This window comes from Balaenoptera ricei, chromosome 3, assembly GCF_028023285.1.
Source record: "Balaenoptera ricei isolate mBalRic1 chromosome 3, mBalRic1.hap2, whole genome shotgun sequence".
Classification (NCBI taxonomy): domain Eukaryota; kingdom Metazoa; phylum Chordata; class Mammalia; order Artiodactyla; family Balaenopteridae; genus Balaenoptera; species Balaenoptera ricei.
This window is the reverse complement of record NC_082641.1, coordinates 127,786,143-127,803,177: the sequence shown is the minus strand read 5'-3', so window position 1 is coordinate 127,803,177 and position 17,035 is coordinate 127,786,143. Positions and strand designations below refer to the sequence as shown.

The 17,035-nt window shown below is 42.7% G+C and overlaps 1 protein-coding gene across 1 annotated transcript; it reads left to right on the top strand.

Moving 5' to 3' along the window:
- The first annotated feature begins 2,604 nt into the window (after positions 1-2,604).
- Positions 2,605-13,636, top strand: RBM22 (RNA binding motif protein 22). The gene is made up of 11 exons (XM_059917516.1): positions 2,605-2,735; positions 3,168-3,221; positions 4,184-4,213; positions 4,814-4,946; positions 6,008-6,108; positions 6,218-6,390; positions 7,201-7,401; positions 8,376-8,540; positions 9,274-9,362; positions 9,567-9,698; positions 10,473-13,636. The coding sequence occupies exons 1-11, from the start codon at positions 2,682-2,684 to the stop codon at positions 10,601-10,603; spliced, it is 1,263 nt and encodes a 420-aa protein (XP_059773499.1). The 5' UTR covers positions 2,605-2,681; the 3' UTR covers positions 10,604-13,636.
- Positions 13,637-17,035: the final 3,399 nt, after the last annotated feature.

The following is a 17,035-nucleotide window of genomic DNA, read 5'->3' as shown; positions in this document are numbered from 1 at the left end:
AGAAAACAACAGAGTATTCAAGGTCTATGGGATGATATCAAATAGTCTAACGTGTAATTGGAGTCCCAGATGGAGAAGAAAATGGGCAGAATATTTAAAGAGATGACACTTAAGAATTTTCAAAATACAATGAAGGACAACAAATCACAGACGCACAAAGCTCAGATAAACGCAAGCACTTTCTTTTACAGGAAAAAAACATACCACATGATCAAGTAATCCCACTCCTAGGTATTTACACATGCAAAATGAAAACCTATGTCTGTACAACAACCTGTATGTGAACGTTTATAATGCCTTTATTTATTTTTAGTTTTTGTTTTTATTTTTTTTAACATCTTTATTGGAGTATACTTACTTTTCAATGGTGTGTTAGTTTCTGCTTTATAACAAAGTGAATCAGCTATACATATACATATATCCCCATATCTCCTCCCTCTGTGTTTCCCTCCCACCCTCCCTATCCCACCCCTCTAGGTGGTCAGAAAGCACCGAGCTGATCTCCCTGTGCTATGTGGCTGCTTCCCACTAGCTAGCTATTTTACATTTGGTAGTGTGTATATGTCAATGCCACTCTCTCACTTCGTCCCAGCTTGCCCTTCCCCCTCCCCGTGTCCTCAAGTCCATTCTCCATGTCTGCGTCTTTATTCCTGTCCTGCCCTTAGGTTCTTCAGAACCTTTTTTTTTAGGTTCCATATATATGTGTTAGCATACGGTATTTGTTTTTCTCTTTGTGAGTTACTTCACTCTGTATGACAGACTCTAGGTCCATCCACCTCACTACAAATAACTCAATTTCGTTTCTTTTTATGGCTGAGTAATATTCCATTGTATATATGTGCCACATCTTCTTTATCCATTCATCTGTCGATGGACACTTAGGTTGCTTCCATGTCCTGGCTATTGCAAATAGAGCTGCAATGAACATTGCGGTACATGACTCTTTGAATTATGGTTTTCTCAGGGTATATGCCCAGTAGTAGGATTGCTGGGTTATATGATAGTTCTATTTTTAGTTTTTTAAGGAACCTCCATACTGTTCTCCATAGTGGCTGTACCAATTTACATTCCCACCAGCAGTGCAAGAGGGTTCCCTTTTCTCCACACCCTCTCCAGCATTTATTGTTTGTAGATTTTTTGATGATGTCCATTCTGACTGGTGTGAGATGATACCTCATTGTAGTTTTGACTTGCATTTCTCTAATGATTAGTGATGCTGAGCATCTTTTCATGTGTTTGTTGGCAATCTGTATGTCTTCTTTGGAGAAATGTCTATTTAGGTCTTCTGCCCATTTTTGGATTGGGTTGTTTGTTTTTTTGATATTGAGCTGCATGAGCTTACGCCTTTATTTATATTCATTAAAATCTGGAACAACTCAAATGTCCATCAATTGGCAAGTGTGTGTTGGGGGGGGCGGTGTGTGTTTAACCCCAGGTGCATCCATACAATGAAATTCTCAGCAATAAAAAGGAACAAATTACTGATACGTGTAACAATATGGATGAATTTCAAATACAATATGCGAAGAGAAAGAAATCAGACCCAAAAGGCAAAAAGGATTCCATTTATGATATTCTGGAAATGGCAAAACTATAGGGGCAGAACACAGATCAGTGGTTGCCATGGACCAAGCATGGGGAGAAGTGGATTCACTCAGCACAAGGGAACTTTTGGGGATGATAGAACTATTCTATAGTTGTATGACTATATGTAAAAATTCATAATTGTTCAAGTAAAAGGGTAAAATTTTACTCTACACAAATTATGCTTTAAACCTAATTGTTAAGATATAAGGTGGCATAAATAAAAGTATTAGTTTGATGATAGGGTATGTCAAAAATTACGAAAGTGATACCAGGACGCTTGGAATTCATAAAGTATCGGCAGTGTGGTTATGAGTTGTTCCAAAAACGATGTAACAATACATGTGTTGATCCATAGGACCCTTTTCATTTCAGAAGTTGGAAACACAGTACTATTGTCTTTGGATTTGTGGCTTCACCATTTTCTAGCTACACGACCAGAAGCAAGTTACTTAATCTCTCTAAACCTCAGTTTCCTTCTATAAAAGAGGTACAATAATACTTGCCTAGAGGGTAGTGGTTGCCAGATAAAGTACAAGACATCCTGCTAAATTTCACTTTCAGAAAAACGAGTCATTATTTAGTGTAAGCATGTTTGGAACATATTTGGAACTAATATAGGGTTCGCTGTTTATCTGAAATTCAAATTTAACTAGACGTTCTGGGTTTTCCTTGCTAAATGTGGCAACCCTACAGAGAGAAGGCTTATTGTGGGAATTAAGTAATACACGGTCACGGCAAGACGTTACCCCACCGTTTCGCATAATAAGCGCTCAGTGGGGGACCAACGCTGTTTTAATCCCAACCTCTCATTCATTACTTGTTCCTTTATTCTTTCACTCAAATGTTTAAATAAACCAGTTGTACTCGTAATTCTTCATCCCCTGCTGTCACCGCTCTGAAGAAGCACCAGGAAGCCAACTATCAGGCGAAGAAATTCTGAGCGGGCGACGTCATGACGCACAAGGCCCGCCCAAGGGCGCACAAGACGCGTAAATCAGACGTCGACGGCCGGCAGGCAGCCTCGGGGCCTGACGGGATTGTGGCGGTCCTCTCTCCCAACTCGGAAGCTGCGGCTACCTCCGGACGCTTTCAAGATGGCGACCTCTCTGGGTTCCAACACCTACAACAGGCAGAACTGGGAGGATGCGGTGAGTATACCTGCCGGAGGAGGACGGAAAGAGGCAGCGAAGCCAGGCCTCCACCGGGCGGGCAGGGACGTGGCTGCGGCGCAGCCGAGGGAATTCCGGGGAGAAGCCAGCACCGCGGCCTAACTCGGCCACGGCTGAAAGCTGAAGGGCGGCCCGCCTGCGGGCTTGGAGGGAGAGGGCTTAGCCAGGGTCCGGCACCAGCCCCCTTTCCATCCCTACTCCCTCCACTTTTTTCGAGGGGATCTTTTCTCCCGCCATCTGCCGGAAGTGCAGACAGCACCCCGTCCGCGACCCGGCCCGTGCTGGACCTCGGGTTCCTGCCCCCTGTTCCCCAACCTCGCTCCTCGTCCCCGCCCCCCACCACCACCACTGTGGCCGAGATGGCAGGGTCTTCGGAGCCTGGCGTTCGACCAGATTTCCCATTTTCACCAGGACTTCCCTATTCTGTGCCAGACGTGTCTTGGAGAAAACCCATATATCCGAATGGTGAGTGATCGTGTGTGAAACGGGACTTAACTGTCTGTGTTCTGTCAGTGTTGTGGTACTTGCACACTGTCGGTGATGTGTTTGTCTTAGCCAAGAAGTAATAATGCCCCTTTACTAACCCGAAGAGTACGACGAATTTGCAAAGGACTGTCATGGTTGTCCTCTCACTTTGGAACTCAGCAACAGTCCTGTGATATAAGAGTCATGATAATAGCTAATATTCGTTGAGCATTTACCTAGGAGATAGGTCTGTTAACCAGAGGCAAAGGGAGTTTATGTCTTTTCAATATAGCAAGTAAGGTGTGGAGCTGGGATCTAAGTTCAGATATTCTGACTCCAGGGACCTCAGCAAATAGGAGGAGAACCAGGACTAAAAATCTAGGTTTCCTGACTCCTAATCAAGTGCCTTTTGGCCTCTGCACCTTGTAATCTGTTTAGTATAGGTACCCTCTATCCTTACAAATAAGGGTAAAATTAGCAGCAGTTAACATTTAATACTTAGATTAGGGCTGTGTTGTGATCAGTCTTGGAGGTATTGGTTGACTATATGCAGGGGACCAGCACAGGATGAATCTGTAGTAGTTAACTCTGACTAAACTTTGTAAAATGGGCTGGCCATGGCTGCATCCTCCATTTAGGGACTGTGGAAACCATTAGGAAATGGTTCTTGGGAGAGAACTTCGGAGCCAGAAATGAATCTAAGAGTTGCGGTTGTGGAAAGGTACATACTTACCTGGTGTTAGATCTGTAAGATTCTTAAGAGGTTATAACTTGTAGGTGACTAGATTATATCCCCAGCCCTCCCTTACGCCCCCTCCCTCCCCAAAAGGGTGCATTTTTTCCTCCTCTCTTCAAGATGCCAGGGATTTCCAGATAAATTTCTTGGGTCCTGTCTAGAGAAGGAGCAGGCATCAGGTTTTCTTCTTTCCCTAACTCATTCTTTTCTATTTTTTCTATTTCAGACCAAAGAAAAGTACGGGAAGGAATGCAAAGTAAGTATGTTTAAAGAGTAATGATTTAATTTTATTTTCCTTTTCTCTTCCACTTGCTGAGGTATGAAGTCCTTTATAAAAGTGAGTGCTACACAGACATTCATGTATCATTTATATACTCATTGGCTGTTAACTATTTAGTGTAGGGATAAGAAAATGAGCCCTTTCATGTAAGGATTCTTAACTTGGTGTCTGTGGTTGGGCTTTGAACCCCCTGAGATTGTATATACCAAGTGTTGTATGATTATGCACATGAGCATTTTAGCTGAGGAGGAAGGTCATAGCCACCATAAGATTCTCAAAGGAGTATATGACACTCCCTACTCACCCCGTAAAAGATTAAGGGTTATATCATTAATGGTGGTGACCTCTAGGGTGGGGAGGACTTTGATTTTTGAGTATTTTATTTCTGTACTATGTGAATTTTTTAACTACTGAGGAAGGGTGTTGCAAAGGATTGAAACATCATATGGTGTTTAGACTAGATGATTGCTAAGATCCCTTCTACACCCTAGATTCAGGGATCCTTTTATTAAATCTCCTGGATTGATTGTCCAGATCAGGACCATTAACACTCTGTGGCTTTATTTTGTGTTCCAGATCTGTGCCAGGCCATTCACAGTGTTTCGCTGGTGCCCCGGGGTCCGCATGCGTTTCAAGAAGACTGAAGTTTGCCAGACCTGCAGTAAATTGAAGAATGTCTGTCAGACCTGCCTCTTGGACCTAGAGTATGGTATGTTTGCCCTGTCCCATAGGTCTGAAAGTGTGCAACTACTCTACACAACAAACCAGTTTTCTTGTCTCCCACTTCTCACCCCTTCTCTGGTTCTCACCCACTTTGGAGTGTCTGCTGTGCTCTGCTTTTCCCAAGAAGAAAAGAACCATACTAGTTTATTCTAGCGTTCTGAACAACAGTAGGGACTTAAAGAAAAGTTGGTAATTGATCAGCACTGGCCGAAACCTCCCTTCTGTATACCTTTGTAGCCAAGGTAAGTTAAAGGCATTGTTGCTATGATAGGTAATTTCTTTGCCTTTGGCTTCTTTCTAAATCCAGAGCTTTTTTTCCCACAATCCCTGACAAAGTTCTGGCTAATTGTGCTCTAGATTTTTGTATCAAATATATTGTTAGGACTGATACACTATATTGCTACTGTTTCAGCATAACTGCTTTTGGGAGTGATTTTTTTTTTTTTTAACTGCAGGTGACTTTTTATTTATGAGAAAAATATTCTTTCAACAAAAGTGTCTACTATACAGTAAAATAAAAGGGAAAAGGAAAATACAAGTTTATCTATGTTAAGTTCAGAAAGTTGACTCTGCTAATCAGAGTCCTGGTCACATATTGTTTAATATTATTTGTATGTTTGTTGAGGGGGTGTTCTGATTCTGGAATACAATGACGCTTACATGACTGTGACTATCCAGAGGATGTGTAGGACAAGCCTAAAAATAATCCATTTTTTGTATTTGTTTTAAATAAATTATGGCATAGTAAAAGCTAGATGCATTATTCATTGTAGGTCAAATCTAACTATAGTAAAAGTTTGTTCATCTAAAAGATTTCCTAAAACATTCATTTCATGAAATTTCATGAAGACTCAGGAATTTGGATAATTTCTTAGAATGCTCTGTAGTAGTATTGGCCTGATGGTGCTAAAGATTTTGAATTAAAATAAAGCCTCTGGTACCAACTAAGAAAGTAGAGAAAGGAAGAATGATGTATGCTGTCTACAGATTCAGTTTGGATATGGTTTAAAATTATTTTGAGTTTTTTCCTCCTTTCCTTTGTTCTAGGCTTGCCCATCCAGGTTCGTGACGCAGGATTGTCTTTTAAGGATGACATGCCAAAGTCCGATGTCAACAAAGAATACTACACACAGAATATGGAGCGAGAAGTATGTTGCCACTTGCTTGATGTAGTTTTATATTTGAAAGAATGAATGAATCCTGGGGGATTGATACAACCTGTGTAATTTATCTTTTGAATGTGTCATTCCTTTATAGATTTCTAACTCTGATGGAACACGGCCAGTTGGCATGTTGGGGAAGGCCACATCCACCAGTGACATGCTGCTCAAACTGGCCCGGACCACACCCTACTACAAAAGAAATCGACCCCACATTTGCTCCTTCTGGGTGAAAGGAGAATGTAAGAGAGGAGAGGAGTGTCCATACAGGCAAGAGCTGAACTGCTTTTTCAGTTTTTGCTTTCAGATGATTAGTCATCTAAGAAGGGGGAGGTGCTAGCTTAAACTATTTCGGCTTTAAAATGTAAAAGTTTACACAACTAGTGTCATATGTCTTATATCTTAGGACTAGAGCTTGATTAAATTGTGTTTACTTATAATGGAACTTTTACTTACAACCAAGCCTTGGGAAACTAAATTGCTCTGCCATAAAATATCAATGTTGACCTCAAAAGTTTCTGCCTAAGATGTAAGTCTTTGCCATCATGGTATGATTGGCTTGAATCTCAGTATATAGTTGAAATCAGATTAAGACCAGACTTCTAAAGAATGTGTAAGTGTGTTTGAGTCAAGACTGCCAGGCATCTGGATTAGGAGTTCTTACGTTGGGGTTGGTGAAGCCTACACCCAACAAAAAGTTAGCTATGTTTTTTTCTGGGGTTGGGTCCATAGATTTAATAAGACACTGAGTGGAATGCAAGACCTCAGACACATTAAGAACCCTTGACCTAGAGGAGGGTAATCATGATGTGGTTGCCTTTTGTTTTGGAGTGGATTGTGCCAAAAACATCTTTATAAGGAAACTCTGCCACGCTGTGGCCGTTTAAGTGGCTTTTCGGAGGCTAGCAAGTCCTTGTGTGATACAGTAAATCCCTTGATATTAGCTCTGTTTTAATAGTTATGTTTTGGTACGGCCATGGTTTCTAGATCAAATGGGGACTTTTGTAGCTCCTGTTGGGTGGTATCTATAAAATTTTTCCCTTGTTTCACCTTTATGCATTGTTCTTTCCTGAACCATAGACATGAGAAGCCAACAGATCCGGATGACCCCCTTGCTGATCAGAATATTAAAGACCGATATTATGGAATCAATGACCCTGTGGCAGATAAACTTTTAAAGCGGGCATCAACAATGCCTCGTCTGGACCCACCAGAGGACAAGACTATCACCACACTGTATGTTGGTGGTCTGGGCGATACCATTACTGAGACAGATCTAAGGTTTGTGAATATAATTTTATGAGTTATTTTTGCTTTCACCAGCCCTAGAATTTTTTTTTTTTTTTTTTTTTGGCAAAAACATGGGAAAACATGATAATTCTGTATATGGTACATTTTTCTTTAGTTGCTCTAGAGTTAGTAAGTGTCATGCTGACTGGAATTTTTATAAAGTTGTCCTTTATGATGCCACATAATGTTCCTCAACAGTGCTTATTCCATGCTTCTGTAGGGTATTAATTACATGAGCTTCTGTTTGGCCTAATAGCCATTAGAATTTCTAAAGATGGCACATATCCAAGTATGATTAATTTTGTAGGGGAGGGAGAGCTTTGCAATTACAAAACCTTGTGGTTTAACTTGTTGGCTTTTTAAAGAGATTGGTATTTGGTAAATTTGTGTTATTCTTGGCTTGTATTTTGCATGGCTAGATGAAACATCTGGGCAGATACTGATGGAAATTGCCTCTTGCAAAGAGAGAGAGGGGAGAAGAAACTCTTATAGGTGTACAACCTGCCCTTGGTAACTTGTCTGCATTAAACCCTAAGTGAACTAGAGTGTCCCCAGGGGGTGGCAGACTTTTTCCCACCTGCTCTTTCTCTTCTTTTTTACAACCTTAAAAAAAAATTTTTTTTAAAACGTTCTTGGCTCATCAGCCATGGGGCCTGTAGTTTGCCAACCCCTTATCTAGGGTTTAAGGTCTTTAGGGAACCTTCTGGAGCCCCTTTTCCTCCATGGGAAAAACACTGAGATGTTTGATAGCCTTTATTTACTCATTATTTTTCTTTCCCTTCCTCAATACACAGCACCCACAATAGGGTGTAAGGTATGGGGGGAACCACCTGCAGGTAATTAGGCAGATCACCATGGGGCCACCTGCCTTGTGGTGAATCAGTTAAAGAGTTAATAATCCATATTCAACTTCCTGGGAATGTCTATGTTATTAACTCCGTTTTTCTCTACCTGTATCCCTTCAGAAATCACTTCTACCAGTTTGGAGAGATCCGAACAATCACTGTTGTGCAGAGACAGCAGTGTGCTTTCATCCAGTTTGCCACAAGGCAGGCTGCAGAAGTGGCTGCTGAGAAGTCCTTTAACAAGTTGATCGTCAATGGCCGCAGGCTCAACGTGAAATGGGGAAGGTGAGCATTAGACTGTATTAAAATACCATTATTGAGATTTTCAAGAACCTTTTCATTATCTGGGGACTAGTTAGCTTAAATCAATAGGACCTTTAAAAAGAATTTTTCATTCTGTCTGGCACTCCATTCCTGTGGATATTAGGAAGATGCTACTTTGGAAATTTATTCAGGGTTTTGGTGTAGTGATCTGATCCTTTGAAGGTTCATGTGTTTTGTGACCAGCCGTTATAGGCCAAGGGTAATGCCAGGGCATGAAAGGTGGCATGCGAGTTTACACAAGAATTAGACCTAGATTCTGTCCTCTATAGGCCAACTGTCTAGTGAAGAAGAATAGCTAACATAAGTTTGAAAGTGGTGATTGCATAAGAGAGACACAGGTAAAATGCCCTGGACATTCAGAGGTGGAAGGTGTTTCTGGCTTGGAGCCAGGGAGACCTTTCACAGCAGCAGCAGCAGCAGTCCTCACGGAGTGCTTCCTGAGCACTGGGCTCAGCGCATGGGTGTTGCCTCCTCCAGCCCCTACAGCAGTTCTAGTGAATTTTGAACCCAAGTCTTTCTGGCTTCAAAACCTTTGCTCTTATCCTCTGTGCACTGTGGCATTTATGGGAAAAGAGTGTGTGCTGAAGAGGAGGCAAGGAGTGAAGGAACTCCGTTTGACTAGGAAGCATGAGAAGCAGAGGTGTGAGAGAAGGTGGGACCGTGTGCTGATGGCGTAAGGGTCTGTGTCTCCCAGGTCCCAAGCAGCCAGAGGAAAAGAAAAGGAGAAGGACGGAACCACAGACTCTGGAATCAAGCTAGAGCCCGTTCCAGGGCTACCAGGAGGTGAGTGCAGACTTTCTGCCTACCTGGTAGCTTGCTAACTTCAGTTGCTCACACTGCCCTTGTGTCCCACGGATGTTAGAAGAGACCCAGGTCTCTGGCTCCCAGCAGCTGTGTTCTCCCAGCAGGACCTCCCAGGATTTCAAGGCAGTGGAAACGCTGTTGCACGGTTGTCCTCTGCTCTAACTAGCTGTTTCTCTTCTTTAGCTCTTCCTCCTCCTCCTGCCGCAGAAGAAGAGGCCTCAGCCAACTACTTCAACCTACCCCCGAGCGGTCCTCCAGCCGTGGTTAACATCGCCCTGCCACCCCCACCTGGTATTGCCCCGCCCCCACCCCCAGGTAACTTCAGCTTCCTTCTGAGGAAATCGGGAAACCCTGGCGAAGTCCTGTAGGCTGTGGGTGTGTGTTAGCTCGTAAAGCCTTTACTACCTGCCTGCAACGAGGTAAGGAGTTTGCACCAAAATGTAAATTCGTCAAGAAAGTCGTGTTACCAAAAAATTGTCAGATGAGCTAAACAATGCACTTGGTCATGTAATGAAGTTACATTTTGGCTCAAGCTCTTTACCTTGTTCATGGCAAGTAATAAACAGTTCAGGGACTAGCACTTTGTATAGCACTGCTCTTTATAGCACTGTCAATGCCAGCATGAGCAGTGTAAGTAAATCACAAGCAGCCGGTTCTCCCGGGCAGAGTTCCCATACTCTCTGGAGAAAGTCCTGGTTTCTGAACACCCTTCACTCGAGTATAAAGCATTGAGGTTAATGATGACAGGGTCTTGCCATCAGCCTGTTTTCTCCCTCACCTCCCAAATTCTGATCAAATCCTGTCTGATAGGCTTGGCATGTTTGATAGATAGCAGAGGCTCAGATGACATACTAGCAATACCTGAGACGTGTGGAGTTTTTTTTTTTTAAGCCATCTTGAGGGGGAAGGTTTCTAAAACCAAGGAAGTCAGCAGGTAGACATTCCTAAGCAAGTCTTGTGAACTGACATTTTCTGAAGCCCCATGTCAATTTGATTTATGTGTAGGTGGTATTGACCTTAGAAAATTCAGGGTTTGAAAGGTTGTCAAGAGAACTGCAAACCTAACAGATTTTTCTCTCCTATCTGTAGGTTTTGGGCCACACATGTTCCACCCAATGGGACCACCCCCTCCTTTCATGAGGGCTCCAGGACCAATCCACTATCCTTCTCAGGACCCTCAGAGGATGGGAGCTCATGCCGGGAAACACAGCAGCCCCTAGCACATTATCACCACTCTAGGGATCTACGGAAGAGAGGGCGCTTAAAAATCCCAGTAAATGAATCTTGGAATAAATATATTTTTCCTTCCTTTGTACTTTCCATGATAACGGAATGTGTTCAGATGTGGGCAGTTGGAGAACAACAGCCGTGCTTTCCTACATGTGCTCAAAGGATTGATGGACCTGAAATAAGCTGCCATTAACACATCTGGTTACTGCTATAACATTACTAATAAAGCTTAATGCCTCTTCCCCTTACCTGTATGGGGAACAAGCAACTGGGTAAATTGGAATGTCCAGTGGAGTTACCATCCCAATTAAATGTTCATTTTGTATCTTTTCTGGGGGGAAAAAGTTGACCTGCAGTAAAAAAACAAACAACTTTGACCATTTTTATGTCCATTGGATATCTTCCTTTTTATCATCTAAAAAAAGATTACTAGTACTAATCATTGTAGTGGCAAGAGTGTGATTTAATGCTTCTAAAGTCACACTCAGAAAGACAAGTAGAAACCAGCAGCCAGCACAGCCCAGGTCTTTTCTCATCTCTCCTCATTTATTACTAAAGGAATCTGGCTGATAGTTTTACTTCTTTATGCTACCAAAAAAAGACAAAGATAAAAATTACTTTTTATTCCTGTCAATCAGATGGAAACACAGATGTCATGGGGCTGTGTATCATTGAAGAAACCTGGTGTCTAGGATGAAATTATTTTAAAGAACTTCCAGTAAAACACTTGAACAAACTGTGAAAGGAAAAGAATTAGAGTGTGTTTGAATGGAAGACTTGTGACCTATAGCTGGAACTTTGATCTTCAGCATTCACCTTTGTGTGACTTCAGCGTCTCATTTTAATTCCCTGCTTCTGGGCAGGGGACTCTGGTCTTAGAATATTTGGATATAACTGAATTGTAGATGGCAAAAAAAAAAAAAAAAATTGATGTTGTGGTTTTGTTTTTAAAAAATTAAAACGGGTCAATTTTCTAAATGTTGTCATAGGTTTATTTCTGTTTTCTTTATCCTTGGTAGCTGAACTTGAGGTCAGTGGGAGTTAGAAACAAGTTACAGATAAATATGTTTTTGTTTTAGACTGTTTTGATTCTGATCTCTATCCATTCTAAAAGAACCAGGCCTTTTTAGTACTTATGTCAAAGGTTAGTTGTGGGCTTGAAATAGGAATACACAGAAGGCACAGCACAGAGCCTGTCATGTGGTTGTTGATACATGGTAGCTTTAAAAAGTTGTCCTAGTTATTATACAAGTCATTTTAAAAGGAAACAGGAAAAATTTATCTGCAAGTGCATTTTACCAGAAGCCAATTCCCATGTCATTTTTATCTAAAATACGTACTTACAGAATGGGTATACCCCTTATTACCCTATCTTAGCTTCTCTGGAGAATTTTTGTTGTTTTCTTCGAGAGGACTTTATCTTGCCTTGTTTTTTTTAAGATCTAAAATTAATCTAGAAGCACTTAGAAATTTTGATTTTAATTCTAGTAATATCGGATGTGAAGCAATGTAGGGGTACTTCCAAGTATTTTGACACCCTTTTGGGTAGGGTTTTTTACTTTTGAGCAGGTGAGAGGTTTTTAGCCAATTTGTGAATAATGTGAAACATAGTGTTTTAATAATTGCCAAATTCAATTATATCTGTACATATTTATATACACGCGTAAATATGACTATCCAATTTGCGTATTCTTGCCTTTTTGAGAAAGAGATTCTAAATTCTGTGCACTACCTGGCTGTGGATGTGTATTTTTTTTTAAAGCATAAACCAACATAAATTGAAGTATAGAATAGATGCTTGATTAGTCTTTCTTATGGAAATCAGAATTATGAGGAATTAGCTTTTGGCAAAAACTCTTAGGTGCTTACCAAACTCCATTTCCTTCTCTAGGGTGTACAGCCAGGGGTACACTTGGCGAAAAGTAAACTTTGCCATTCCCAGGCCTCTGTAAAAAACATCTCACCCATCCAGTCCTATGAGCTTTTTCCCCATCTGCTGGCTGAATGCACAGGAGGATGATCCCTGGAAGACGGCAGAGTCACACAATGGAAGGAGCCTGGGTTACTTTATCACTGCTTCAAGGAGAGCATTGTGACAAGAGGAATTTTTGTTATAGTAAGCCATTGAGACTTGGGAATCTGTCTGTAACAGCAGCTAGTGTTACTCTCATAAAAGGTGTAATCAGATCTGATCACACAAAAAAAGCAGAAACCCATTTTTGTACTGAGTAATGGTGATTTTTTAAATTTATTTTTATTCAAGTATAGTTGATTTATAATGTGTTAATTTCTGATGTACAGCAAAGTGACTCAGTTATATACATATATACATTCTTTTTTATATTCTTTTCCATTATGGTTTATCCAAGGATATTGAATATAGTTCCCTGTGCTGTACAGTAGGACCTTGTTATTTATCCATTCTATATGTAATAGTTTACATCCACTAACCCCAAACTCCCAGTCCATCCCCCCCCCCAACCTTGGTAACTACAGGTATGTTCTCTACGTCTGTGAGTCTGTTTCTGTTTCGTAGATAAGTTCATTTGTGTCATTTTAGATTCCACATACAAGTGATATCATAGAGTATTTGTCTTTCTCTTTCTGACTTACTTCACTTAGTATGATAATCTCTAGTTGCATCCATATTGCTGCACATGGCATTATTTCACTCTTTTATGGCTGAGTAGTATTCTACATCTTCTTTATCCATTCGTCTGTCAATGGACATTTAGGTTGTTCCCATGTCTTGGCTTCTGTGAATAGAGCTGCTATGAACATTGGGGTGTATGTATCTTTTTGAATTACAGTTCTGTCCAGATATATGCTCAGGAGTGGGATTGCTGGATCATTTGGTAACTCTAGTTTTAGTTTTCTGAGGAACCTCCATACTGTTCTCCACAGTGACTGCACCAACTTATATTCCCACCAATAGTGTAGGAGGGTTCCCTTTTCTCCACACCCTCTCCAGCATTTGTTATTTGTATACTTTTTTAAAAATAAATTTATTTATTTTTTATTTATTTTTGGCTGCATTGGGTCTGTTGCTGTGTGTGGGGCTAGTTGCGGCGAGCGGGGGCTGCTCTTCGTTGCAGTGCGCGGGCTTCTCATTGCGGTTGCTTCTCTTGTTGTGGAGCACAGGCTCTAGGCGCACAGGCTTCAGTAGTCGTGGCTCGCGGGCTCTAGAGTGCAGGCTCAGTAGTTGTGGCGCACGGGCTTAGCTGCTCTGCGGTATGTGGGATCTTCCTGCACCAGGGATCGAACTCGTGTCCCCTGCATTGGCAGGCAGATTCCCAACCACTGTGCCACTAGGGAAGTCCCTGTTATTTGTATACTTAAAAAAAAAATGTATTCATTTGTTTATTTTTGGCTGTGTTGGGTCTTCGTTGCTGCACGCGGGCCTTCTCCAGTTGCGGAGAGGGGGGCTACTCTTCGTTATGGTGAGTGGGCTTCTCATTGTGGTGGCTACTCTTGTTGCGGAGCACAGGCTCCAAGCACGTGGGCCTCAGCAGTTGTGGCACATGGGCTCAGCAGTTGTGGCTCTCAAGCTCTAGAGTGCAGTCTCAGTAGTGGTGGCGCACGGGCTTAGTTGCTCCATGGCATGTTCGGTCTTCCCAGACCAGGGATCGAACCTGTGTCCCCTGCATTGGCAGGCGGATTCTTAACCACTGTACCACCAGGGAAGTCCCCCATTAACTTTTTTAAAAGGAGGGATTGTCTTGGTAAAATGTAACTCATGTACAGAAAAAGTGCATAAACACAGAAGCACAACTAAATTAAATATTTTAAAATGAATATCTGTGTAACAATCACGCAGATCTAGAAATAGAAATTGTCCAGCTTTCCCCAGAAGCATTTTATTAAGTCCCTTCACAATCACAAACCTTTCTTCCTCCAAAGCACCACCATCCTGACTTTTATATTCAACACTTCCTTGCATCAGTAAACATATGTTTGTATATGTGCCTTCCTTTGCTCACCATTTTGTTTCTGAGATGCATCCATATTGTTGTATGTAACTGTAGTTCATTCATGTTCACTGCTGCCATGTCTAGTGTCAGGTTTCCCAATGTTTGGGCTATTCTCAGCCCTTTTCATTTCCATGTCACGGTCTGATTTCATTCATGTAAAGAACAAAAACAGGCCAAAGCATAGAGTTTATATGAAGGGCCTACTAGGCCCCCAAATTACATGAATGGCTAATGACTTGCTTTTTCAGGATCAAAATTTTACTTGTTGAATAAAGAAGCAAAATACAGAACAACAAATACTGTATGATCCCATTAAAAGAAAGACGTATCTTTGTATTTATGCATCTATATACATGTAAATGTTTATTCAAATAAGTCTAGAATTCTAGAGCGACCAAACTATTACCACTGGTTACCTCTGGTATACGGGAATGGGGCAGAATGCAGGAGAGTGGGAAGGTCTATGTATGTGCATGGGAGGAGCTATGTGGGCAGATACCTTCACATTTTACTTCTTCATTTATTTATTTTTACAGTAGGCTTTTTTTTTTTTTTTTTTTTTAAACAACATCAGCAAAAGTCACATCAGAATAAGGAAGGAATGAGAATTTACTTTGGGGTGCAGCAGGCTCCTTACCAGTCTCTCCTCTTCTGTCCCTGGTGGCTGCCGTTACCCGCAGAGCGCAGCAGAGCCAACCTAAGGCGGACCAAATCCTCTCTTCTGTGTTTCAGACACTCTAATGGTTGGCTTTCAGCTCTCGGAAACATGACTTTAAATGGCAGCTCCCAAATTCAAGCCAACACATCAACTGCAAGCAAATCTGAGTCAGCTGTTGGCCCCTTGAAACTGTGTGGGGCAGAGTGAAACTCCAGAGCAAAAGGAAAATGCAACCACTATCCCGTGCACCTGGGAACCAGCTAGATTCCCGGCCTTCTCATCTCCCCAGGAGAGGGCGCCAGGGCGGAGACAGAGGGAAGCAGCGGGGAAGGAGGTGAGTCATGTCCAACAGAGCCCTGCAGTGATCAGAGGCTTTCCTTCAGGTTTCAGCTTTACTGACCCACAGTGACATTTCCATGAGCCTGCTTCTCAAGGTGCACTCACTGCAGGAACATCTTACCAGCCAAGAGTAGTAGCTGCATGGAATCTGATAATGATTGAGTGCTTATTAGGTATGTGTCCGTCACTATGCCCACAAAACTTTATGCAGGGGCTTCTACTCTCGTCCTCATCTTACAGGTGGAGAATTAGAGGCCCACAGGTGAGAAATGACTTGAGTTCCCACAGCCAGCAGTGGCATTAGAACCCACCCCATCCAGTCTGACCCCCAGCCTGTACTCTTGACCTCTAAACTCTAAAGCAGGGCACCATGACTAGGTGATTCCAGAGTGAATGGGCTTGGCCGCCCAGTGGGGTGATAGGAAACATCCACTGGAATCGGACAGATGCCCACTTGTCCCTGGACAAGTCACTTCCCCCTTTTGAGCCTGGATATCCACATCTGTAAAACGGGACAATACCTTTGTCTCAAGGTTGTACTGAAAATTAGAAATGGGATATGGAGAGAACCTACTACCAGCCCAAGCACTGAGGCACCCAATAAAAAGCAGCCATAATCATCATCATCACCACCACCTGCAGTGAGGCGTTCCTTTCCCTTCTCTTCCTAACGAGCCAGCATACAGGCCGGAAAACGCCCAGTGGGGACTAGGACAAGATCCACCCTGGCGCCTGCTCTAAACGGTGAGTGGAAGGGGCTGGAAAGGAGTCGTCCTTGTAAGCACCCTACTCTGCACCTGTCCTGTGAGGTGCCGAGCACTGCCCCTTCTTTCTGACCCCATGGCCGCCTCCCTAGTCCAGGCCTTGTTCCTTCAAGGATCCTGGCGTCCAGCTGTACTCCTCTCCAGTCTGTGCTCCACACAGCAACCAGCGAGACCCCTCGCTCTCCAGCCTAAGAACCTCCCCATCTCCTTAGTGCAGCCCACCCCACTCTGGCCCCCTGAGGAGTCACCAACTCCTCTGACATTGCCATCTCCCTTCTCCACAACACCTGCCCCCATGACAGTTCTGCACCTTTGCACTCGCTGTGCGCTTGCCAGGAATGCCCTCCCCATCACACTCTCCCCATCACGCCCCCTTCCCTTGTTGGACTGTCACTCCTCTGAGGCCCCACTCGAATCCTCTGGGAAGCTTCCCAGAATCCCACCCCACACCCAGGGTTAGAGAACCCCTCCTCTGCTTCACTGGCCCTTTGTTCCTCAGTTGTCAATTAGCGTGCTTTAGGGAAAATTAAGATGACTTCCTGCTTTACAAATCTGTCTTCTCTACTGTGTTTTCCTCCCTAGGCTAGGGCCTGGGCTTACTTAGCACACCCTCTCCCTGGAGCTGGCACAGCGGCTAGCACACAGTTGCTGCTTAGTAAATCTTAACAGCATAAATAAAGACCATCTGTG

What these genes read in the sequence shown, in the direction of transcription:
- RBM22 (XM_059917516.1), top strand. Translation starts at nt 2,682, where the DNA reads ATGGCGACCTCTCTGGGTTCCAACACCTACAACAGGCAGAACTGGGAG. An exon ending in ATTACTGAGACAGATCTAAG is followed by an intron (nt 7,402 to 8,375) that starts GTTTGTGAATAT and finishes GTATCCCTTCAG; the next exon opens with AAATCACTTCTACCAGTTTG. An exon ending in CGTTCCAGGGCTACCAGGAG is followed by an intron (nt 9,363 to 9,566) that starts GTGAGTGCAGAC and finishes TCTCTTCTTTAG; the next exon opens with CTCTTCCTCCTCCTCCTGCC.